The following is a 27,595-nucleotide window of genomic DNA, read 5'->3' as shown; positions in this document are numbered from 1 at the left end:
TCCTGCAGACTCTCCTTATGTACTTAACTTCCTTGCATATTCCTCATCTAGTCTATGAGAAAATTCTGCTGCTTCTAATTTCAAAACATATTTAGAACCCACATTCTTCCCAGTACTTTCATTACTACATCCTTGTCCACAGCCCAACTGTATTCCATCTGCTCTATTACAAATATACTAACCAGTCACCCTGTTTTCCCATTTCTCTTTGTTCTAGTTCTACACAGCAAGCAGAGTAATCCTTATAAAATGTGAGATCATGTGACTCCTTTTCCAAAATCTTCCAGTGGCTGTCATGAGCTGTACAATACCATCTCAGGGTATTGTAGGTCACTTTTCTCAGACATACTAGCCTTCTTGCTGTTTCTCAAATATACTAAGTCCTTTACCTTTTCATTTGATTTTCTTCTGCCTGGAATGATCTTCTGCCAAATAATCTGCTCAAATGTCCATGCATACTCTTTTGCCTTCTCCAGTGTCTCCCTCAAAGAATTTCCCTCTCTCTTCTGCATCATCAGAAACACTAAGGGATGACCCAGTCAGTGGATTAAGCCAAAATTACAAAATAAGTTTCTTTAAAAAATTTTTTTTAATTGTTCCCCCCAAATTCACATGTTGACAAAACCAGATTTTTGATGAGATCCTTTGACCAACTAATGATAGCCTTGTCTAATGACAGTCCTACCCTTGGGCTCAATTATATGAGGTAGTCATGCCCTTTGGATTTTATTATAACATTCAGCAGGTTCTTCAAACAACTTAAAAGGTGACATCCATTAAAAAATATCATTACTATATTTTCATCATAATGTATTGATATTTTAATGTGGTAGATTTGTATAATTATTTGTATTAGAAAGAAAAGTGTAGAGCCAAGTGTGGTGGCTCATGCCTGTTATTCCTGCACTTTGGGAGGCTAAAGTGACAGAATTACTTGAGCCCAAAAGGTTGAGACCAGCCTGGGCAACATAGTAAGAGCTCGTCTCAACAACAACAACAACAACAACAACAACAACAACAAAAATTAGCCAGGGATGGTGGCATGCGTTTATAATCCCAACTACTCTCGTGTCTAAAGCAGAAGGATTGCCTGAGCCCAGAAGGTCAAGGCTGTAGTGAGCCGTGATCATGCTGCCGAACTCCAGCCTGGGTGACAGGAGACCCCCAACTCAAAAAAAAAAAAATTAATTTGTGTAAATAAAATATGGAGAAATGTATGACTTAATCTTTTTTTTTTTTTTTTCTTTTTTGAGTTAGAGTCTCACTCTGTCGCCAGGCTGGAGTGAAGTGGCACACTCCCGGCCACCGCAGCCTCGGCCTGCTGGGCTCCGGTGATCCTTCCACCTCAGCCTTCCAAGTAGGCAGAACTACAGGCGTGCACTATCACACCCAGCTAATTTTTGATTTATTGTAGAGATGAGCTCTCGCCAAGTTGCCCAGGTGGGTCTCGAACCCAAGGGCTCAGGCAATCCACTCGCCTCGGCCTTCCAAAGTGCTGGGAGCCACTGAGCCCGGCCTAATCTTTTCTTTTGGAAACGTTATTATGTTGTACAACATCAAGAGATGAGGAAAAAGAGGGCAATGAAACAGAGAATAAAAAGCAGACAGTTATAAAGTCAAGCTCTGTGTTAAGTGCTACATATACATTTTTTCTTCAAACTCAGCCTCCTCAGGGCAAATCTTTCTTGCCACATTTTACAGATGAGGAACGTCACAGGCTAAAGTCATCCAGCTATTGAGGGGAAGAATCAGGATTTGTGGCTACGGCTGTTAGTCCAAAACCTACCCTCTTGCCATTTCATCATGCTGGGTTAGGTCTCTAAATCTTTCTACAATAAATAAGCCTTGTTTATTGAATCGGTGAGTGAAGCCAGAAACCAAGTGGAAAAAAGAGTTCTTTTCAGTCTGCAAATGTCAAGGGCGATAATATGTATCTGTATTCTTTACCACCAAGCTGAAAATCTTGCAACTCTGGCTTTTGTAAAAATATGAGGAAGGGAAGAAATATTTCAGCAGTACTTCTAAAGTATTAAAGAATGATAAAATGTTACTGCACATGGTTAAAATATCTCAACCTTTCCTGGTACCCATTTTATGATGGAGGCTATGAATCAACTATAAATAGAAGGTATTAGCTCATCAGTTCTTGCCAGAAGTAATGAAATTTAGTGTTGAGGCCTAGAGGAGGTCGAAGGGTCCCTCAGAACTTGCTTTTTCAGCGAGCAAAGAATTTTGAAACAGAATATGTCTCAGAAATTATGATTATTCATTTTTACATTGTGGCTTAACATGTGTCATACTAGGAACATTTAAAGGAGGATAATTTGATATTTGTCTCAGGAGAGATTAACCTTAAACAACAGGAAAAAAAATCTAGTTAACTCATTCAAGTCAACATTATTGATTAAGTGCCTATGCGTACTTTGAACTCTGCTGGATACTATGTACAAAGAAAGTGTGGTGTACTTAAACTATTTCATGGCCCTGGAAAACCTTGAGGGACCCCTTTTCTTTTGTGAGCTCCCAGGCAATGCAAAAGTTATTTTGGATGAGCTATATCCTGGGCACAAAGAAGTAATTTAAGTTGGCCAGATCCACTCCTTTACAGAGCAAGTCCACCTGAAATAAGGATAGGGCATTTTTTCTCAATCTTTTGCATAACCAACTTACATTTAATCCTTTACCTTTTAAATTAATCTGTCTTGCTCACTAGTTATTTTTTGTATCTATGCCAAAATACTTTACAGAGTCTAAGTACTTAGAGATACTTAGAAATGGATACAAAAAATTTCCAATAATTTTTCTGAATACATGTGTATATTAAAAGTCCACATTCTGGTTTTTTGTTGTTGTTGTTGGGGCAACTGCTCTACAAAGGTTATTGCTGACATTCTAGACACTTCAGTTTGATGGACACGTTTTCCTCTTAAATTCACTGTTCAGTTCATTTGTTGCTGCAAATGTCCTCATCCCCATTCAACTTTTGTGCTGTTCCAAGAACATGCTTTAATATATATAAATCTGTTTGTTTTTGTTTCTGCTCGCTCAAGAATTTGCAATAGTAGTCCATCTCCATTTGGGGCCACTAGTGTGTTAGCTTGCTTGCCTTTCACATAACAAGGAAATTGCTTGTGGTGTTATATCATACAGTTAGAAGAGTCCAAGAAAAAGTTTATTCAAGTCCAAATCGACCACACCTTTCAATACACATATGCAGCAGTGTCTGTACATAGATGGAAAAACACTTGGCAAACAAGACTACAATACAGTTGGGGGAGGAGGCTATGCATTTTTACTTCTCAGGTCCAAAGGGCCCTTCTGTTAGCACTTCTATACTCTCCAATTCACTTTCAACTTTTGAGGGTCCAGATTCAAGAAACCCTTATCAGTGCAGGCAACTAGACATTGCTTGTAAGGTTTCTGGAATTTGGGAGGGACTTCTATGCTTGTTGTGAATGTGCGAAAGCATGAGGCAATTTTCAGGAACGCTAAAAAGCAAGAAATCATGATTACTAGGTAATTTCTTTCTTTCTTCCTTATCAGTTATGGAATACACAACTTTTCTCAGTTTGTGGTCTGTGCCTAAGTTGGGTTGCACAGAGGTAAGAGGGTAAGGAGAGGAACATTTCATCTTTCTATGTTCAAATGTGGAAGTCCAACACATATTTATAGCAATACCTTCCACTTTAGCATGAAGCTAGAATACGTCATTTTGCTATTTTTCAGAAAGAAAAATTACTAATGTAATGGTTAAAAGACCTAGACAGTTGACAAAAATTAACTTGAAATTGATGTGAACTGTGGAAATGAGTTTCTTCATTTTCATGCTGAATATATAAAATAACTAAATAATACATTTTCTATATTAATACTGCACACATGTAGCTGTTATTTCAAAATTCTCATTTATAAAGTTAGTATTGCTTAATTATTTTTTATGCCTTCTCTAAGTCAATAAATAAAGAAAATTTTGCCAATGTGCTCAAATCTAACTTACATTCTACCTATGGGCTAATGTCTGTATTTTTAATTTTATTACAGAGATGGGGGTACAAGTCAGGATTAATTACACAAGTAGGCTGCACGCAGGTGAAGTTTGGGCCTCCAACTGGTCCTTACTTTTCCTGATTTAAGACCAGGTACCCTTTATTTTGTTATGTGTCCTCTCCCTGCTCCTTCCCTCCCCTGGCAGTGTCCAGTGACTGCTGATTTCTCCCTTGTACTAATGTGATTAACGTTCAGAGTCCCCCCTTTTTTTTCCCCTGAGTTGGAGGCTGGAGTGCAGTGGCACGTTCACAGCTACCGCAGCCTCGACCTACTAGGTTCAGGTGATCCTTCTGCCTCAGCCTTCCAAGTAACTGGATCTACAGGTGTGCACTATCATGGCTGGATTATTATTATTATTTATTGTAGAGATGAGGTCTCATCAAGTTCCTCAGGTTGGTCTGGAACCCCTGAGCTCAGACAATCCTCTTGCCTCAGCCTCCCAAAGTGCTGGGATTACAGGCTTGAGGCACTGCGCCTGGCCTAGGGCCCACTGTTAAGTGAGAACATGTGGTGTTCAGTTCTTTGTATCTGTGACAGATCACTAAGTACGATGGTCTCCCACCTCTAACTAATTTGCTGTGAAATCCATGATTTTGTTCTTCTTTCTGGCTGCATAATACTCCATTGTGTAAATGTACCACTAATGTCTATTAAATTATAAGCATATTATTATACTGAGGCATTATTCATAATGATTATATTTGAAAGTAGTTACTGAGTAACTCATTAAGAATTGGAAGAAGCTGGGCAGATGGGATATGCAAGTAAGGAAAAACCACCACCTTTTGGGGATCAAAATCTGGCCCCTTGGATGGCATAATAGTCAATACAACTAACTCAGTTATTGCTTGGGTTTGATTAAATTGATTGCTGAAGGTCATCATTTCTAGCAACTTTGAGGACTCAGTAGGTATCTGGAGAATTTTTTAAGAAGCAGGAGCTGACTAGCTCTTTGTTGTGTGAGTTATTTCTTGAAGTATCTCAGGAATGAGCCCTACTACAGTCATTCCCCTGCACAGGCCACCTCAGGACCTCTAATCTCACTTACTAGCTTTATTTGAAGGTCAGAAGTGAGAGATTTCTTTGTCATTAAAGGCCTTGGCAGACTTCAATAATTTGATCATTTTGGAAAAAAAGCCAAACCAAGAATATTCCTTTAATTGTAGAAGTTAAATTTTGACTGTGGAAGTTTGCTTTTGGATTTTTGAACCTTGCATCTTAATTACGGTTTCCTTATGTCTAGAATGTTTTCAACCACTAAATCAGTAATCTCTCATCACTCCTCCTATCTCCATGTTCTGACTATCCTGAGCTCATTTCAGGGCCTTCCAATGAGCTGTGCTTACTCTCGCTCCTAGCCCTCTGCCATTGCTGTGCAAATACCAACCTTCACTTAACTCATTTGACCAATTTTTAACTTGCATTTAAAGTTTTAAAGTTAGGTGCCCTTCTCTCAGGACACATACATGTCTTTATCACACTGTACTGTACTAAAACCATCCGTTTGTTTTTCTGTCTTCCCCCTTAGACTGGGTGGGGCCTCTTGGAGATAGGATTTTTTTAACCCCTGTTATACCCAAGACCCAGTGTAGTGTTTGGCACATAGTAGTTGCACAAGTGTTTTTTTGAATAAATGAAAGAAATACATTGAGATAGTTAACAAAGGAACAAAACTTAAGGGATTTGACTAGTTTTTTTCCTCCAGGTTTCACAAAATGAACTGGAGTCATAGCTAAGTAGACACAGCACCCAAATGGCCAGTTTCTATACTGATCTCTGCTCCCATAATGATTTCAAGTGATTTAATTTCTGTAACAAGTTCTCCATGTGAAACAAGCTAGCTTTGCACAGTTAACACTGTGTATAATGGCAGTGCCTTATTAACAGGGGCATTTTCATCATTCTAATTAAAAAGTTCTAGTTATAAGAATGACTGTAAGGATGCCACTCTGAAAAGAAAGGAATGAGTGGATAGAGGAATGTAAACAAATAGATTCATTAGATGGCTAATCTGCTTACTTTAGGAGGTCAATGGTGTCATTGCACAAGCCTTTTAGTCACAGAGAGTTCAGTTTTCATTTTGAAAGGATCTGCTGTGTCTAGGGTTCAATTAATTCAACTTGCAGGTCCATTGTCCAGAAATGGAAACAGACTCAGATGTTCTTCTAATTAAATCATAGTAATGTTGATTTTTATACTGGAATCACAATACTCCCACAGTGTACTAATTAGGTTTAGAAATAAAAAAAAAAAACTACTCATAAAATAATGTCCTTAGCAAAGCTCTTAAGGCCAATAGGCATCTGAATTCCACTTCCAGCACTTACTGGCTGTGAGACCCTGGGTCATTTCTTTTAGCCTCTCTGGGTCTCAATTACTTTTTTTTTTTTTTAAAGTGGAGTCTCACTCTGTTGCTCAGACTGGAGGGCAGTGGCACGCTCACAGCCACCATAGCCTCAACCCGCTGGGCGTAGGTGATCCTTCTGCCTCACCCTTCCAAGTAGCTGGAACTACAGGTGTGCACTACCATGCCCAGCTAATTCTTGTTTATTTATTGATTGTAGAGATGAAGTCTCACCAAGTTGCCCAGGCTGGTCTCCAACCCGTGGACTCAAGCAATCCTCTCACCTCGGACTCCCAAAGTTCAGGGATTGTAGGTGTGAATCACCATGCCCAGCCCCTCAATTACTTTTAATGTAAAAAGGGAATAATAGTACTCAGATCACAGGGTTGTTGTGAGGAATACACAGAATTATCATGTAAAGAATTTAGCACGATGACTGGGACACAGTCAAAAGTATTATCATTATCATCATCACTGCTACTGCTTCTACATGAGACTGCTATTCTTCCAAATCTATAGAGTTTGAGTCCCAAGTAAAGAAAAATCAAATCTAAACTTAATAATTAACACAATCCAAATGAGTAGAAAAATCCTTCAAAGTACTTTCATTTTAAATATCTGGCAATTAAATCTGGATATTTCTTTAGTTATAATGTATTTACAACAAAACGTAAATCTAATTATTTACTTATATAAATGCTATATAAGTATTTTAGGAATTCAGACATAGTCCCACGAAGGGGAAACTGTTTTTGCCATTCGACCTACTAAAATGATGTGAATATTTTTAAGACAGGAAAATTACAATGCTGAATAAAAAAAAGAATCCCAGTAACAACAGAGAAAATATATTAACTAGGTATTTATGAGTTATGGGATTTGGTAGTTTTTATTTTCTTTTGTACTTTCTACATTTTTCAACTTTTACATTATAAACACATTTTAAACTCCTAAGACATTTTTAGGCAGTAAAGATACTCATCTTGTATTTTATATATATGCAGATATGTATAAATATATGTAATTATATATTTTAGAATATACACTCCTTATAAAATGATATAAAATGGGCAAGTGTAAAATAAAAAGTCAATTCAACATACAAAAACCAATAAACATAATATAATACATAAATGGAATGAAGGACGAAAACCACACGATCATCTTAATTGACACAGAAAAGGTTTTTGATAAAATTCAGTACCCTTTGCTGATAAAAACTACTCAGCAAACTAGGAATAGATGAAAACTACCTCATGATAATGATTTTAAAAAATAGTACAGACTGGGCACAGTGGCTGATGCCTGTAATCACAGTATTTTGGGAGGCCCAGACAGGGCAGGAGGATTGCTTGAGGCCAGTGGTTTAAAACAAGCCTGGGCAATGTGGCGAGACTCCGTGTCCACACACACACACACACACACACACACACACAATTAGCCAGGCATGGTGGTGCGCACCTGTAGTCCCAGCTACTTGGGAGACTCAAGAGACTGAAGTGAGAGGGTTGGGAGAGAGGTGGGAAGGGGTGGAAGGGAGGGGGGGAGAGAGAGAGAACTATGAGATAATAAATTTGTGTTTTTTTAAAAAAGCAAAAATAGACAAACATGACAAGCAAACTTAATAAAAATTTGGCATCAAATAAAATAATCGATAGAGTGAAAATACAAGCTATAGAATGGGAGAAAATATTTGCAAACCATATATTGAATAAGGGCTGATATACAGAATATAAAAGAAACTTCTCCAACTCAAAACAAAGAAAAACAACCCATTTAAAAAAATGGGTCAAGAACTCGAATAGACCATCCTCCAAAGAAGTTACACAAATGACCAACAAGCATATGAAAATATGCTCAACATCTCTAATCATAAGAGAAATGCAGACCAAAATTACATTGTATAACCTCACCCCCATTGGGATGGTTACTACCAAAAGAATAGAACATAACAAGTGTTAGAAGGATGTGGAGAAATTGGAACTCTTGTACAATGTTGCTGGGAATGTATGGTGCAACAGTGTGAAGGTTCCTCAAAAAATTAATAGAATTACCATGTGATCCAACAATTCCACTTCTGGGTATATATCTAAAATAATTCAAAGCAAGATCTTAAAGATGTTTGCCCACTCATATTCATTACAGCATTATTCACAATAGACAGAAGTAGAAGCAGCCCAAATGATAGATGAATGAACACAGAAAACATGATGTATATACACACAATGGAATTCTTTTCCAGCCCTAAGAAAGGAAATACTGTCGCACATTGTAACATGGATAAAACTTGAGGACATTACGCTAGCAAAATAAGCTAGTCACAAAAGAACATTGTATAATTCCACTCACGTGAAATTTTGTTATCAAAATCACAGAAACAAAAAGTAGGCATGTGGTTGCCAAGGGAAGTGAGGAGGAGGGAAATTAGCATTTTATAACTATGGAGTTTCAATTTTGCAAGATGAAAAGTTCTAGAGATCTGTCACACAACAATGTGAATTAATTAACACTAATAAACTGTACATCTAGAAATGATGAAGATGGCAAATTTAATATGTGTTTTTAAAAAATTTTTATTAATTTATTTTTTTGGAGTCTCACTCTTGACCCTGCTGGAGGTACAGTGACATGCTTATGGCCACCACAGCCTCAGCCTGCTGAACTTAGGCAATCCTGAGTAGCTGGAACCACAGGTGTGCACCACCACACCCAGCAAATTTTTTGGTTTATTGTAGAGATTAGGTCTCACCAAGTTGCCCAGGCTGGTCTCAAACCCCTGGGTTCAGGCAAACCTCTACCCCCCAGCTCCCAAAGTGCTAGGATTACAGGCGTGAGCCACCACACCTGGCATTTTTTTTTAAACATTATAATAATCCCAAAACAATAACAAAAACATGAAAGTCAAGGTTCTCCATAATTATACCTCTTCCCTACTACAAACACCAAAGACAACTATTGTTAACAGGCCTATACGTTTAGACCTTTATAAAAAAGAGACCCCCCACACACACACACCACAAATACTATATACACATACATACTTTTACAATTTTCAATACGCAAACAAATATCATTGCCTAAATGCACAGCACTGAGAGGAAGGGCACAACAATGAAATACAGAGTTCTTATCTTCAGGGAAACAATACTCTACTATAGGAGCTAAGGTAGAAAGAAAGACACATTATTAATTGCCATGTGAATTTTGAATCCTCTGTTTTGGAGAATCAAAGGCGGCTTCATAGGAATGCACCTTCAAAATATTCAAGAACAGAAAGAATTTCAGAATGTGGACACTGGGAGAGCAGGGCTGTGGGAAAGAATATTTCACCAAGTAGGAACAGGTAGATATCTAGATGTCTTGTCTAGACATACAAAGCTACAGTGTATGTAATAATATAACAGCTACCAGTTCCTCAGTGCATATGGATTAAGGACTTGCTAATAAGTATCTATATGCCAACAACCTGCATTCTTCTTCTTTTTTTTCCCCCCCCCCCGGAGTCAAGGTCTCACTCTGTCGCCTGGGCTGGAGTGCATGGCATGATCACGGCTCACTGAAGCCTCCAATTTCTGGGTTCAGGCAATCCATCCCTCTGCCTCAGCCTCCTGAGTAGCCGGGACTACAGGCATGTGCCACAATTCCCAGCTAATTTTTTTTTTTTTTTAAGAAACAAGGTCTCATTATGTTACCTAGGCTGGTCTTGAACTCCTGGGTCAAATGAGCTTCCTGCCTTGGCCTCCCAAGGTGCTGGGATTACAGGCTTGAACCACTCCAACCTACATTCTTGAAATAATAAGGTAGGAGAAGGAAGCTGGGACTACCAAAGACTTTGAAGATCATTCCTGAATATTTCTATTTGGTAGACAATTTAGAACCATTAAAGAATTACGAAGTGGGAGACCACATGATCAAAACTATGATTAAGAAGATAAATCTGGCAGTCCTTAGGTGGCCTTAGTTATAGGAAGGAAAGGAAAGGAAATAGGTTAAATTATAAGTATGGTGACCATATGCCCAAGTCTGCAAAGAACAGTCCCAGTGTATACCAGCTGTCCAGTGTTAGGAATTAAAAGTGCCTTCTTCACTCTCCAGTGTTCCTTCCACACAAAATGTCCTGGTATGGAAGACAAATGATCTGTGACTAATTATGAAGTGGGATGAATCTTAGTAATAAAGGCTAGTGGCCATGTGAACAGAAACAAGGACGGATGTGGGGGAAATCTTGGTGTGGTAAAACAGATTTTTTTTTTAGTTCAAGTGGCTAGATAATAAAATCTCAATAGTGGGGGAAAAACAAAAGGGGAAAAAAATGAAGACACGATTTAGAGAAGAAAATGATGACTTTAGTTTGGAATCTGAGGTACTGGCAGAAAATTCATGTTGAGCTGTGCAGTAGCTTAGTGGAAATGTGAGGCTGGCAATATAGTTGCCATATGGAAGTGATAACTGAAATCATGAAAGTGGACGAGACTGCCAAAATAGAGAATAATCAGAGGTAGCAGATGCCTGGTAGACAAGGGAGTTTCCTTTAGAAAAATCCTCAAATTGTAAATACCAAATGAGGTTAAAGATAGTTCTGTAATTACTTGATTATCCTGAGCCCTGTTGGAATTACCAACAGCTGCCCACATGGAATGATGAGTTTGAAAGTAGCTGGTTAGGATACCAAAAAGCAACTTTACTATGTATCTCCCGCTTATCGCTTCATAAAATTTTCATCGACTTTTTCTTGTGAATGTGAATTCCTGAGTGTTGTGTTATAAAAAATATTCTTAGCCCAGGACTAGAGTGATTGATACAAGAAAATAAACACAGCACTCAAAACTATCTACAATTTCTGTTACTTTTCTGTACATCAGTGTATCTGTAGTAATGTTGTTTCTCATATAACTTGCCATAGACTGTCAAACTGAGGGTTCTTCACAATGTCAGTGATGACGTGAAGACTAAAGAACACAATTTATCTCTGTACTATCAGTGGATTCAAAACCACACAGTATTCTGCCCAGGCACTTAGTGTTCACATATGAAAGCTCATGACTTACCATTTCATTTATACTCATATAGAGATGAAAATCTCACCCAGGAAAGGCAAGGTACATCTTAACATTACTATATGGAATTAATAAACATACAAAAGAAAGCATTTTGGATTTGAAGGCTGTTGTGCATGAGAAAAAACTGCACTTAAATTTTTAAAATTTTGTAAGGCAAGTTCATATTATTTTGCCTTGAAAACCATAAGGATACATATCAAAAACATAACTTCATTTAACTGTTCAGGAGGCTGAAAGTACCAGCAGGAGTCTGGCATGCTTATTATGTGCTTGTCTCTCTCAAAAACATTTTGATGCTTCAGTAAGCCCCAATAGCATTCATAATTTACTACAGTCTAACTGAAAACATTGACTTTGCAATTATTTAACCTATCTTCTCCCTCATTTAACAAAATTCACTTTTCAGAGGAAAAATAGTTTTAAAGTAGACCATTCACTTCTCCACATAGCTGGAAACAAATGGTTTCAGCCCACTGGGATTTAATCTATGGAGGAGAAAAGAAAGCAGGATAATGAATCTTTTAAATTTCATTACATTTCAAGCCTTAAACTACTGTCAAAAAGACATAGAGCAGCAATTCAGCTACAACTCTGAAAAGCAGACTGTTTTAAATAACAGCTTGGAAGAGAAATATATATGGATACAGTTAAGAATTCAGATTCTTTGCCAATATTGTGAAATGAATTCAGCCCATTGTGGAATCTGCAAAATGCAGAATTTATTACTCACCAATTTTTCCAGGATGAAACTGGGCCTGTCTAATGTAAAATTGATACTTTTGTTGTCGTTGTTGTTTTTGAGTTGGAGTCTTATTCTGTCGCCCATGCTGGAGTGCAGTAGCATGCTCAGTCACTGCAGTCTTGACCTGCTAGACTCAGGTGATCCTTCTGCCTCAGCCTTCCAAGTAGCTGGAACTATAGGCATGTGCCACCACACTCAGCTAATTTTTTATTTATTGTAGAGATGAGGTTTTGCCAAGTTGCGCAGGCTGGCTTCAAACCCCTGGGTTCAGGCAATCCTTTCGCCTCAGCCTCCCAAAGTGCTGGGATTACAGGCTTGAGACAATGCACCGGGCTAAAACTGATAATATGGGCACCATGGGAAGCTTGTTTTTTGATGGTAAAGCACATTCAGTAATAAGTTGCACAGAGTCAATAATTGACTCAGGCTAACATCTTGCATATAATTGACTCTGGCTAACATCTTGCCAGACACTAAGTTGCTTGACATTATTAATGGTCTCATCTTTTTCTGAAAATTGAATGCAACATTCATATTCTGTAACACTTTATGTGTAGTACGGAACAGGTTATGCAGATCCTGAGTTTTGTTCTTCAAAGGATGATACAGTTAAATGATATACGAGTGATGTGTTCAATGGTTGAGACAAAATAAAATGTCATCTTGTTATGCTCCCTGAATTTACAAAGTTTAGTTTTTAAAGCTAGATTCTGAACAGGTTACAGTTTAAAATACTTTTCTTGTTTTTAGGGTGGTGATACCTCAGTCTTCAACATATGGGTAAGCAAATAAACCAAGAAAACAAAAGTGGTCAAATATGTCCAAATGTTTCTTGAGCTCTAATACCCAATTTAAAGCACTAGTTTTAAACTAAAAATATGAAAATAAAACATAAGACACAATGATATGTTTGAATCTTTTCTAAGAAACTCATCTACTGAATATTTTAGCTTCTAGAGGTTCTACAGGGTTTTAAGTAATTTGTTAGTAGTGATTGTGGCTTTTGCATAAAAAGTCTGAAAAAAGGAAAACAGCGACTGACTTGGGGGAATCTTTGTTTTATAGAACTACTGAAAATATATATACATCTTTTAAACAGTGAACTCAAAGAAAACATGCATTGGAACAAGATCACTCTTTAAATGACTCAGTAGCCCTCTTTATCAATTTCATCTGAAGTGCTTGACTTTTATATTACACCTGAGTTGGGTTTGTGAGGTTTTAACATTTTATATTCCATTAACATATGAAGAATTTCTACTCAAATGTTTAAAGTATTATTCACATTGACCATTAAAAAACAATCTTAACAGATACAAAATAGGATTTTCAGGCTGTCTTAAACGTCTGAATATGAACTTTCTCAATGTTTGTAAAGCTATTTCTGTCAAAGTGACTTTTCCTAAAGTATAGTAGTATTGACTAAACATAAAGTACTTAGGTAAATATGAGGATCTAGGTGCGGAATTAGCTGGGTTTTTTATAACACTCCATGCCTATATAAGAAAAAGAGCAAATCAATAATCTCAACTGCCATGCTAAGGAATTAAAAGTAAATTAAATCCTACGCAAGCATAATAAAAAAAATAAAGATTAGAGTGGAAATCCAATGAAACAGTAAATTTACAGAGAAAAGTCAGTGGAAACAAAAGCTGGTTCCTTTGACTGATCAAAAGTTGAAAAACCTCTAGCCAGATTGTTCAGGAAAAAGAGAAGAAACAAATTACTAGTAACAGGAATGAGAGAGGTGATGTCACTACATATTCTACAGATAATAGAAAGATAAAAAATTATGAACTCCTTTATGCCAATGCACTCAACAACTTAGAATTCTAAGTTCCTTGAAGCCGGGCTCGGTGGCTCAGTCTGTAATCCCACGCCTTTGGGAGGCTGAGGTGAGTGGACTGCCTGAGCCCGCGGGTTCGAGACCCACCTGGGCAGGAGACCTCATCTCTACAATAAATAAAAAAATCAGCCAGGCGTGGTAGCGCATGCCTGTAATTCTGGCTACTCGGAAGGCTTAGGCGGAAGGATCACTGGAGCCCTGCAGGTCGAGGCTGCGGTAGCCGGGAGTGGCCACCGCACTCCAGTCTGGGCGACAGAGTGAGACGCCAACTTAAAAAAAAAAAAAAAAAAAAAAAGAAAGAAAAGTTCCTTGAAGACATTACTCAGGAAGAAATTCGCCTAAAGATACCTATATTTATTAAAGATACTGAATTTGTAATTAAAAAAATCTTTCCATTAAAATAAACTACAGGTCCAGATGGTTTCATTAGTAAATTCTACTAAATATTTAAGGAAAAAATAATACTGTACAAATATCCTCCAGAAAACTGAAAAGAACGAAAAACATACCAACTCATTCCATGAGGATAGCATTACCCTGATACCAAAACCATTATAAAAAACAAAAAAACTACAGATCAATTCATTAATTATGAACAAAGACACAGGTATTCTAAATTTTATCAAATAAAACTCAACATTAAAAAAAAGAAAACACATCAAGTTCAAGTGGGGTTTATCCAGGAATTCAAGGCTGGTTTTAACTTGCTAATGACCAGATTAAAAAAAAAAAAACATTTGATCATCTTAGTAGATTCAGAAAAATAATGGACAAAATTCAATACTCCTTCTTCATTAAACCAAAAACAAGAAAACCCCAAATCTCAGTAAACTAGGGATAGAAGGAAACTTCCTCAGGGCATCCATGAAACACCTACAGCTAACATCACTATTTCAAGATGCAAGATTATATATTTTCCACTGAAGATCACAAACAAGGCAAGAATGCATGCTCTCACCACCTTTAATTCAACATCTTACTAAGGACCTATCCAGTGCAGGAAGGAAGAGTTTGACCAACTTTTTCTGAAAAAGAATAATGAACATCAGGCTTCGCAAGGCCAGTCTCTCTGGCTACTACTCAACTCTGCCATTGTAGCATGAAAACATAGACAATGCATAAAAAGTGACGATGGATGTGTTTGAATAAAACTTTATACAACTCAAAAAACCCCCAACTTTATCTATAATAACAGGTTTGCTGACTTATGACTCACGCAATAACATAAGAAAAGGAAATTAAATGGATCCAGATTGGGAAGAAAACCATCTTTATTTACAGATGATATGATTCTCTGCATAGAATACTGTGAAATCTGCTAAAAAAAAAACTACTAGAATAAATGAGTTTAGCAAGGTAGCATATAATCAAAATGCAGACATCAACTGTATTTCCATATACTAGCAATGAACAATTGTAAACTGAAATTTTAAAAACCACTTACAATAGTATCAAAAGACATAATAAAATACTTAAGGATAAATCTAACAAAAGATGTGTGAGATTTGTATACTGAAACTACCAAACATTGCTGAGAATAGTGTAAAAAGATCTAAGTAAATAGACATACATATGGGTCAGAAGACTCAATATTAATATTGAGATGTTAATTCTCTGCAAATCTGGTATACAGATTTAATGCAAGCTCAATCAAAATTCCAGTGTTTCTTTTTTTTGTTAGCAACTGACAAGCTGATTCTGAAGTGAGCATGGAAATGCAAAGAATCTAGAATAGCCAAAGCAACTCTGAAAAAGATTAACAAAATTGAAGGATTCAATTATAAAGCTAGTCATTACGATAGTATGGGGCTGGGCAAAGTGGCTCATGTTTGTAGTCACAGAACTTTGGGAGGCCAAGGTGAGAGAACTGCTTGAGCCCAGGGGTTTGAAAGAAGCCTAGACAACACAGTGAGACCTTGTGGTACAAAAAAATAAAAAAAGTTAGCCAGGCGTGGTGACATCCATCTGTAGTCCCAGCCACCTGGGAGGCCGAGGCAAAAGGACTGCCTAAGTTCAGGAGGTTGAGGTTGTGGTGAGCTGAGTCATAGAATAAGAACCCCTATTTTAAGAAAAGGGTTGGTGGCTCAGTCCGTAATCCCAGCACTTTGGGAGGCCGAGGTGAGTGGATTGCCTGAGACCTGCCTGGGCTCGAGACCTGCCTGGGCAACTTGGCAAGACCTCATCTCTACAATAAATAAAAACAGCTGGGCGTGGTAGCGCGTGCCTGTAGTTCCAGCTACTTGGAAGGCTGAGGCGGAAGGATTGCTGGAGCCCAGCAGGTCGAGGCTGTGGGGGCTGGGAGCATACCACTACACTCCAGTCTGGGTGACAGAGTGAGACTCCAACTCAAAAAAATTAAAAAAAAAGAAGATAGTATGGTACAAGTGTAAAGATAAGACAAATACAAAAATGAATCAGTTAAAAAACTGACTGATAGTCAGTTAATTTTTGAAAAAGATGTGACGGCAATTCAGTGGAGGGTAGTACTTTCAACAAATGGTGCTGGAAAGATTAGAACAGACTGTTTACCCCAAGCAAAAAAGTCCACTTCGATTCAAACTTTGGACTGCTTGCAAAATTTAACCCCAAATGGGTTACAGATCTAAGTTAAATCTGACCACATCAAGTGTTACAGAGGATGTGGAGCAATTAGAACTCTCATAAACTGCTGGTGGGAATACAAAATAACATAACCACTTTGGAAAACATTGTAGAAAGTTCTTAAAAACAACCCATATAAACCAGACATTCCACTTTTACTATTTACCCAAAATAAAAACTGTATGTTCATATAAAAACTTACAATTATGCTGAGTAAAACAAAAAGTCTGTATCATATAATTCCATTTATAGAAAATTACAAAAAATGTAAACTAATTTATGGTGATCAGCGCTTGTCTGGGGAAGAGGTGTGAGGTGTTTGGGAAGGAAAGGATGGCAAAAAAGTATGAGGACTCTTCTGGGAAGATGAATATGTATACATCAAATTATATACTTTGAGTATGCATAGTTTATTGTGCTAATTATACCTTAATAAAGCTCTTAAAAGTCTGGTAAACAGCTATAAGAATGATTTAATCTTATCAGAGAAATTAATCAGACATAACCAATTTACTGCTTTAAAATTTGGCTTATTTTATACTTTTAGATGTTAATAACTTACTACATAAGCTCACATTTTGGAAAATAAAAATACATTTCACTGAAAATTGTGGCCAAAGCTCCATGTAAAAGTCAGTGCAAAACAAACTCCAAAATACTGTTCTACTCATAGAAAAAGCTTATTCTTATTTCTATAGAAAACTATGCTGACTCTCATTTGCTTATGCAATTAAATCAGATATAAAAATACAAAAGCAAGAATAAACCTGTTAGCAATATACAAGAATAAACCTGTTAGCAGCCTAAGTGCTGTTAAAGCCTCTGAAATCCTATTGGTTCACTTTAGTATTTTTCCTATGCTTTTATTGTTTGCCTCTGGACAATTCTGACAGTGAGTTTTGCATTTGGTCTTCTGATCTTCAATTACTAAAGAGATGAAAAAGTCAGACAGTCTTCTAAAAATGTTACTACCATGGAAATCTGTTTAGGAAGAACGAGCAGTAATATCTTACATTATGCATTTAGAAATCTAATTGAAACCCCGCCAAAAGCCCCAAGCTAACCTATTTTCATTAGATTTCCAAGAAATAGGTAGAGCTCTAGGCAGCATAAAAAATTAATGTTAAATTTGAATAGATACTATTTCTAATAAAAACAATGTAAAGGTAGATAAAATGAACACTTAATAAGGCTTAAGGTGATCGACTGCAAAATACTATTAACTTTCAAATGCTAACAGACTACATCCATTCAGGAAAACTTAAAATTCCCCTTCTACTGATTTCTACTCACAGAATGGCACTTTGTTTTTGTTGGGGAGTAGTTGTGGTGGTAGATACTGGCTATTGTCTTTATCTTTTCATGATAACTAGATTTAATGCAATTCTTTTAATTAAATGTCCAGAAATTCTCTTAAAATCATCTTTTAAACCTTACTCAGTAAACAGATTTAAAAATGATTTTTAAAAAGATAGACATTATTTTCTGAACATAATAAAAATCATATTCTATATTGCACTTTCACAGCACTTGTAGTTTTCCACGAAAAATTTTAGAGTATTTGTTAAATCTACAAGCATTTTGGTAATGCTATTGGATCCTGAAATTCATTCCTTTGAAAACTTAAACTCAATATTTTTAAAAAACAGCAACAGAAATATACTGCCTGGTATTTTCTCTTCAACAAAAGTTCACCTAATTTCATCTTGAATTTCTTTGAATAATCATACTTACATAATCAAACTGGGTGAGAGAAAAAGCAAAGACATCTGAGCAAGGTATACTGGGTTCTTTCATTTTTAAGGATTTTATTGTCATTTATCCTTCGTTAAAGATAGTTGATTGAAGTTAATTGCCAAATGCCTCTGGAGAACATTGTTCCCCAAGTTTGATATATGGAGGTCAATTTTCAAAGTGTTATATTTTACATTAATACATTTAAAAATAATTTATTAGATGAAAATTTAACATGCTTATTCAATATTAGTCAAGATAATTCTGTCACAGCTAGCTTTTGAATGCTTCTTTAAGAGCTTTGTTCCTTTAATACATACATGACACATGTAAAGAATGAAAAGTACATTTATGTTCTTGCCCAGGTGAAGCGTTTCATTTTTGTGCAGATGGACTATCAAGATAATTGATTTTAAACCATTTCCCTTAACCCTGCATTTCTGTATTTTTTAGGTAGCATTATTTTTGTACAGTAGCATGCTGTGAATAGACATAGAGGCATATGGTTACTACCATGTTATAGGACCACTGTCCCTGTGCTTGCCCTCCCAGTCTTCTAAACATTGAGGCAGCTCATGTTTTCTCATCTTCTTATAGATCTGTGTTAATACTTGTCACTTCTACTAATTATTTGTTTTTTAATAAAGGATGTTAACTTTGACCCTTCATACAATTTTTAATTTTATGCATGCCAACAATTAGAAATCACCTGTGCAATAAACCTTCCAATTCAATAATGATCTTAGTTATCCCTAATATTGAGTTAATTAAATATATCAAATATTTAAATACTTGAATAATTACAAATAATTCTTTGCTGCCAAAAATCTTCTTGGAAGAGAACAGTGGTGGAGGGTGGAATGGGTGTCAAGGAACAGATGGGTTCTCCTGTACACAGGCCATTACATATACCTAATAGCTCTTGAAAGCTGCATTTTAGATAGTTGAGGTTTTGCCCTTTTGTTAGAAGACTGCTCTGTGAAAAAACTATAAAAAAAAATCAATCCAGTAATTTTAAAAAGGCCACAATTTACTCAAAAGTATTACACAATTCTTTTAGTCCTAGTTTTTCTTCAAGATAAGCAGGCTAAAGATGTCAGTGATTAATTTTCCTCTACACAGGGTGGGAAATGTATGTAGAGTATAAAGAAGTTAATTAACCACAATATGCACAACTATTATTTGTTAGTTAAAATTTTAAAAAGATAAAAGTTAATCACATTTTTTCTTTTCATTCTATGGTGGGTAATCAGCATGAGAAGTATAAGAATAATTACTATATTAGAAGGTCCATATAGTAAACTAACAAGGTGGTTACTTAGCTTGTATATAACTAATCTCCACAAATAACTGGTTTTTCAATGAAATATTAATTCACAAAATTAATTATCAAAAGATGCAGTTATTCATCTCCTCCTTTTAAGAGATAAGGTCTCACTATGCTGGCTAAGCTGGAGTGCAGTGGTACAATCACAGCTCCCTGCAGCCTTGAACTCCAAGGCCCCAGTGATCCTCCTGCCTCAGCCTTCAGAGCAGCTGGTGTGACAGGCGCACATGACTGCGCCCAGCAGATTTAGTTATTAAAGTTTTTACTTTCAGTATCTATTCAGCAATGTGTAAAAATTCAAGCATGAACATTCCTGATGCAGTGGACTCTACTTGTCTCACATTAAATTTCTCATTAAACTTTAAGAGAAATATGTACAATATATACAATGCACAATTCACACAATTACTATATTATTACACACTATACTTCTAACTTGAGGGTTCAAGTGTGCAAATACTTTTAATTATACATTCTTTTAAACTATATTTCTATACATGCTTTAAAGTTATAAACAAGATAATTAAAAATCAATAACCACTAACTAAATATAGTAACATCACAAAATTCTTAAGTTGTACTGATGACCTCTGTCACTAAAATGTACAGTTTCCTAAGACTTAGATACAAGTACAGTTTAAAGGAGTCACAGGTGAAATGAAACACTTCTGGAATGTAACTGATATGTAGTCCTTTGAAAACAATGGTATACCCTAGAGATAATTTGGGAAAAAAAGTGATTAATATTCATTGTCTTCTGATTTACAGCATAAGACTCCCTAGACAGGAATAAGAAAACTAAGTCCTCATACCTAAATCCCATAAAGACTAGTTAATGTCACATGTATCTGTTTGAAAACAGATGAATCGTCACAGAAATGTCATGTCTCTGAGGACCAAATACAAAATAAAACCACCTTTGTCTGAGAAATGCCCATCATACTATTGTCACAAAGAAAATTTTTATTTAAAAAATACTTGGTGGGTGTGGTGGCTCACACCTGTAATCCCAGCACTACAGGAAGCAGAGGTGAGAGAATTGCCTGAGCCCAGGGATCCAAGACCAGCCTGGGCTGCTTGGCAAGACCTTGTCTCTGCAATAAATATAAAAATTTAGCCGGGCTCGGTGGCTCAGCCTGTAATCCCACGCCTTTGGGAGGCTGAGGTGAGTGGATTGCCTGAGCCCGCGGGTTCGAGACTCGCCTAGGCAGCGAGACCTCATCTCTACAATAAATCAAAAACCAGCCGGGCATAGTAGCGCATGCCTATAATTCCGGCTACTTGGAAGGCTGAGGCGGAAGGATCGCTGGAGCCCAGCAGGTCGAGGCTGCGGTGGCCGGGAGCGGCCACTGCACTCCAGTCTGGGTGACAGAGTGAGACTCCAACTCAAAAAACAAAAAACAAAAAAACAAACAAACAAAAAACAAATATAAAAATTAGCTGGGTGTGGTGGCACGTGCCTGTAGTTCCAGCTACTTGGAAAGCTGAGGCAGAAGGAATGCCTGAGCCCAGCAGGTGGAGACTGCAGAAGCCATAAGTGTGCCAATGCACTCCAACCTGGGTGACAGAGTGCAACTTCGACTCAAAACAAAACAAGAAAACAGCAAAAAACAAAAACTCAATAAAATTGGAATGCAAAATAACTGGAAAGTTTACCTGCAGTCTGAGTGAAAAGGCATTCCTATAAATACTTAGGCACTTACTACTTCTGCCTTGCATAGTTGTGGTTTTTTTCCTCCTAAAATGTATACTCAGATTAGGCAGAGACCACATCTTAAACTGTCATGTAGCTCGTGCCATCCAAAGTGCTCAACACAAGTGTTGTATCTGTGGAAAGGCACAAAATAGTAACCGAATGAATGAAAACTAATCACCTTTTCTCATCTTTCCACATTAACAAAAAGCAATTAACAGTAAAAGGGAAAGCATACAACATAAAAGGGAGAATGTGAAAATGTATTTTGTACTAATGTTTCATTTAGGTTTGTTTCTGAAGGTATAAAATTTTGTAGATGTGCCGAATTCTAGAGTTCAGCTTCCTGTAATTTCTACTAATTGAAAACAATAAAGGTGCCATATTTATTCAAAACACAACTACTATCAGTAGGATATATATTTAAAAAAGGATAAAAATCCAAAATGCAATGTTTTGGTAGTCTATCCTCTCATCTGGTACGCTGAGGGATCTCTTGTTTGTGATCCCAAAAGTTCTTTACACAAATTTAACTACCCCAGAGTAGAAACAGAATTCACACAATATTGCTATTGATAATCTGTATGAACTTGTGTCATCAATTCCCTTTGACCACAAGTGTTAAAACCTGAGGATGAATGCCATGCTTTCTGGATATCTGTTTTATCTAAATCTTTAATCCTATAGTTTCATTACTATCACATTCTAAATCACTTAATGGTCAGAATTGACTAATTCAAATATTAAAAGTATATTGTACAATTATACAATTTACATCAGTCCACATGTTGGTGGGCCTATATCTGTTGAGACATCTGTGCAAAGACAGGGTAAAATTCACAATGTAATTACAGTCATGCATCACTTAACTATAGGGATACATTCTGAGAAATGTGTTGTTAGGAGATTTAGTTGTGCAATAATCAGAGTATACTTACACAAACCTAGATGGGGTAGCCTACTACACACCTAAGCTATGTGATATAGACTATTGCTCCTACGCAACACACCTGTACAGCACGGTACTATATTGAATACTGCAGGCAACTGTAACACAATAGTATTTGTGTATATAAACATATCTTAGCATAGCAAAGATAAGGTAAAAATATGGTATTGTGATCTTACAAAGATATCCTATGTTAGCAGTGGGAATTATAAAAAAGAGAAATTTGGAAGAAAAACTATTTAAAATTAAGCTTATGAATAAATGGGTTTGAAAAAGTAGGGCCAGTTTCATATTAACTGTACTTATATAGGTTCACTGTACTACAAACAATACAAAAATTATTTCTATTAACCTCTGAAGTATACTGTTACTTTAGAACAGACTTACATTTTGATTTTCTCAAATTAAAATGTTTTTGCTGTCTCTGAGCAGGAATTGTCTTTATAATAGAAGAAACTCAGGGCAAGACAGATGGAGGTCACCTAAGATTAAACACTTGTAGGTATCAAAAATTACCTCCACACAGAAGCCTTTTCCCTTTGATAACACTTGGTTTTCAAGGTCATGTATTTGCTGTAAGGTAGTAATGTTTTAAACACCTAAAACCCTTCAATTTACTTTTTCACAATAAGGAATCTTTCATAGATATGAAATTTAAAACGAATGCCGTATTTAAAAAAATATACAAAGTACTGAAATCAACTTTCACTGTAGATGGAAAATAAACTTGACTCAGGATGTTCTATATTTGAAAAACATCAGTTATGGTATTAGTACTCAACAGTTAGGAAGTTAATTTCTTTACCAACTCTGATGTTATCAATGATTTACAATCATGTTTTCTCAAATTTTACAACTGAGAAACACTTTAGAGATTTAATGTTTATATAAGAAATTAAGATTCATAGACTTTAAAACCACACAATTTAGCAGAGGTAGAAATGAGATTAGAACCTAGCTTGCCTGACATTTTAGTGCTTAGATGCCTTAAAACCCATTTATGTTTGCAAATAACAAAAGAAGCAATATATCTGAAAATACATTCAACATAACAATAAAAAGTTACACAAGTACCAAATGTCATTAACAAATTATGTCTATTTAAAATGTACTGTCATTCTGATTTTTAGAAGATCTCAGTGCCAAAGTCCCTCAGCCCAAAGCTTTCTGGAGAATTTGTTTATATTCTTTCATACAGAGTAATCAAGCTTTAGTATGAGTTATTTTAACACCCTGGATCTCAAAGAATCTTTGAGATTATTAAGGTAGTATTTGGTTCAATTGTAGGTGATATTTCATTAGGTTGATGAACTACCAATTCAAATATTACCCTTTCATAGAACATCACCTACGGTCTCTCTGGAAGCTAAGTCATGGTGTTATTAAACTCACAGCAGTACTGTCACTACTCTAGCAGGTTCTGTATCAAGTATAACAAGTATTAAGAGAACTGTGATATAACAGATATTTGCTTAAAATCCTCAAATTAGAAATATTAAAATTTTCATAGAAAAGCTTAAAAAAAGGCCCATATTTGGATTTTAATGTATGATGGTCTTTATTTACAACTTTATTGGCAAAAAGAGGGAAAACTATTGAACAGTTTAACACAGGGCATTGTAACTGATCCTGTCAGATAAAAGAAATTCTGTTTTAAATGTCCATTTAGTTGTTCAAAGATATACAATACTGAATCTGCATATGCAGTTTCCTTTATCAAGTACAGTGTTCATGGTTTAGGCAGTCTTTTAGACATATAAATACAAAGGAAATTAAATCACTCATTAAAAACTGTGTCAGCTGAAGGGTATTTTAAATGCAAATTTATGTTGTTCCTGGTGAATAGCACATGCCCAAATGAAAACCAAAAGCTGGAAAAGCAGATACACTTCCTACTTCAGTGGACAGTTACAACAATCATTTTCTGCAATGACCATTATATTTTTAATGTATCATGAGCTACTCTGAACTTACTATGAGATGTAGCCAAAGTCAGAAGAGGGAGAATATTCCTTTTTTTGGAGGAGGGTAAGCCCTCCAGAATCAGCATGGGAAATAAACATCCTGTTGATTCTTGGTGGAAAAAAAATAATGTAGTCAATTTCAACTAATGCTGAGCTGACTTCATTTTTTCATTGCCTTGTTTGGTGTCATTCTTCTAAATCAAGAGTGTTTAATTCTTCTTCTAGTTCATCCAAATCTTCTCCAGTAAAAAGATTTTCATCAACAGGAACGGCATCGATGGCTCCATTTTCCTGTCCCTCCCCTTCGTTGTCCTCTTCCAAATCACTTCTTTCACCATTTTCAGCCCTACCTCCAGAGGCTTCGCTTAACTTGTTTTCTAAAAATAAAAACTGAAATCAATAAGACCTAGAAGCAAAAAATACTATTCCACATTAGCAACTGATAGCACAGATTGGTACTACACTTCCCTTTTTTTCTGTGAAAGCCTTCTCTAGAATTACTCCAGCAAGAAATAATCTTTGTTTTTCTAAGCTTACTCGTACCAATTATCTCTATCTGCTATTCTTTACTCTAGACACTTGACTACTTAATAGTTTGTACATTTGAGGACAGGATTAATTCTCTACAATCCTGTGTTCTGTATACAACCTAGCAATTGAGTTTTCAAACAGTTCCTTTCCACATAATATTTTACTTGGATTTTGGTTCTGCAAGTAGTAATTAAATCATATTAGTTGTAATACTGTGAGTGTGACAACAGAAAAATTTCATCATGTAATCAAATTGTTTAAAAAAAAAAACCTAGCCAGGTTCGGTGGCTCAGTCTGTAATCCCTGCACTTTGGGAGGTCGAGGCGAGAGGACTGACTGAGCTGGCAGGTTTGAGACCAGCCTGGGCAACTTGGTGAACCCTCATCTCTACAATAAATCAAAACTTAGCCGGGATACGTAGTAGTGCATGCCTGTAGTTCCGGCTACTAGGAAGGCTGAGGCAGAAGGGTCGCTGGAGCCTAGTGGGTCAACACTGGGGTGGCTGTGAACATGCCACTGCACTCCAGCCTGGGTGACAGAGTGAGACTTCAATTAAAAAAAACCCAACAAAACAACAACAAAAAAAACCTAGTGCTATTCAGCTACTTTTCCTTATACTCTATAAATGATTTAGAAAACAAAGATGCTGCCCTTTCTTCTTCAATGACATGAAAAATGTTGCCTTTTCTTGTTCAATGACATCAACCTTAATACAAACACAACTTTTAACAGTCTCTGTAACTGTGCCTATTGCCACCAAAGTCCTACTTCTAAAAGGAGCAAATCAATTTGAATATTGGCAAAACAATAGTCTGATAGCATTCTCAGATCTTGGGAGGAAAGGCTGATTTTAACTTGTATGCTTTTATTGTAAAAATATGGATTAGCCTTTTCTCTCAGCTTCTGCCTTAATTAATATTCTTCTGTCTTTTTCTTCCATAGCAAGCTTGTTAAACTTACCCCCTCTTCAAAGACCTTACTCAAGGCACAATTAGACATAAGTTATACCAACAATCCTCCCTCCAAATACACCTAGACAGCCTTCCCTTCATGCACACACTTAACTTGTTATTTATACTTTCAGATCTTGCTTCTATAATTAATTCCTTTCACGTTCAATTTTTCTTCCTTTACCAGACCTTCTTCTCTGGTCCACAGGTATATTTAGGTTTCCCATATCCTAAAAAGCCCTCCTCCCTCAAAGTTAAAAGAGAAGGGTCTATATTCATTTTTCTCCCCATTTCTCACATAATTGCAGTCTCAATGAAAACTGGCACCCCATTCTTCTAACTCCTCTCCTAAATGCATATAAAACTTATTTGTAATTCTCATACTACTTGGTTTTTCCTGAAATTCTTGTTTTTTAAAATTTTCTCTGACCTTCTCAGTGTCTTTCCTAAGTGTTTCCTCTTTTATGTACCCTAAAATACTGATGTCTGCAGGGTGTTTTAGAATGTTCTCATTCTATATACTATGCCTGAGTGAGCTCATTCACTCTCAGCTACCCATACAGATGACTTTCAAACTGTTTTCTCTTGCAATCTATACAATATCCTCGTCAACCAAACTTAATGAGGTCCCAAGGTGAATTCATTGGCTATATCTTCAAACTTATTTTTGTTCCCTTTTAGTTTTGGTTAACAGTATTAATACATACCCAGTCACTCATGTCTACAGCCTCCACTATTCACTATTACTTTTATATATGGCCAAACTACACATTTATGTTACCAGTTTGGTACCTGCAGACATCTAAGTTTTCCAAGCTTGTTCTAACCCCTTTTAGATATCTTTCTGGTTCTTAAAATTAGGCAAGCCGGGCTCGGTGGCTCAGCCTGTAATCCCGCGCCTTTGGGAGGCTGAGGTGAGTGGATTGCCTGAGCCCGCGGGTTCGAGACCCGCCTGGGCAGCGAGACCTCATCTTACAAAAATCAAAAAATCAGCCAGGCGTGGTAGCACACGCCTGTAATTCCGGCTACTTGGAAGGCTGAGGCGGAAGGATCGCCGGAGCCCAGCAGGTCGAGGCTGTGGTGGCCGGGAGCGGCCACTGCACTCCAGTCTGGGCAACAGAGTGAGACTCCAACTCAAAAAAAACAAAAAAAACCAACAACAACAAAATTAGGCAGAAGTTGGCATACTCACCATCTTTATCTGAAGTATATGTGCTGAACCTTTCAAGACTGGCCACAGTAATACCTGTCTCATCTACATCTCTTGGGATATACAGGCTTAAATCTATGTCATTTACGCTCACTGAATCATCAACCTTTAACAAGAGAGAAAAGAAAGTTGTTACAAATAAGAACAGTTTTCTTTTACTCCTGACATTTATCATGATGAAACAAAATTATCTCTGATGCCAAGTGAAAGCAAAAATACCATCTACTGTCAAAATGCATTCCTTTTCCTAAACTTGAAAAAATAGCAGTCATGTGATGCCTCTTCCTGACATCACATTTTTATATAGAGTATGATATTCTCTTTCAATTTAGAGTCCAGAATTTAATAACTACACACAAAAAAAGTTATCTGATACTACTAAACTTGTCAACAAACAAATGACCGCTGTCGTCTCATGCTCTCTATTCTGTATTTTTAAATTAGTATCCTATCCCATAAATGTTTTTGTTTAGCATAAAATATTTTTTAAAAAGATCTTTTTTTAACCGGGCTCAGTGGATCAGCCTGTAATCCCGCGCCTTTGGGAGGCTGAAGTAAGTGGATTGCCTGAGCCCGCGGGTTCGAGACCCGCCTGGG

The 27,595-nt window shown here is 36.5% G+C and overlaps 1 protein-coding gene across 1 annotated transcript in view; it reads right to left on the bottom strand.

Annotated features, from left to right (window-relative positions):
* Positions 1-23,876: 23,876 nt before the first annotated feature.
* The window catches only part of ZC3H15 (zinc finger CCCH-type containing 15), a 24,097-nt gene continuing 20,378 nt past the window's right edge, over positions 23,877-27,595 (bottom strand). The window contains exons 9-10 of the mRNA XM_008065692.2: positions 26,981-27,104; positions 23,877-24,684 (exon numbers count right to left, since the gene is read on the bottom strand). Coding sequence (XP_008063883.1) covers positions 24,494-24,684; positions 26,981-27,104 — 315 coding nt within the window. The 3' untranslated portion in view covers positions 23,877-24,493. The remainder of the gene's footprint in view (positions 24,685-26,980; positions 27,105-27,595) is intronic.

Source organism: Carlito syrichta, unplaced genomic scaffold, assembly GCF_000164805.1.
Source record: "Carlito syrichta isolate Samal-C Ts95f unplaced genomic scaffold, Tarsius_syrichta-2.0.1 Scaffold308791, whole genome shotgun sequence".
In the NCBI taxonomy this organism is placed as follows: Eukaryota; Metazoa; Chordata; class Mammalia; order Primates; family Tarsiidae; genus Carlito; species Carlito syrichta.
This window is presented reverse-complemented; position numbering and strand designations above follow the sequence as displayed.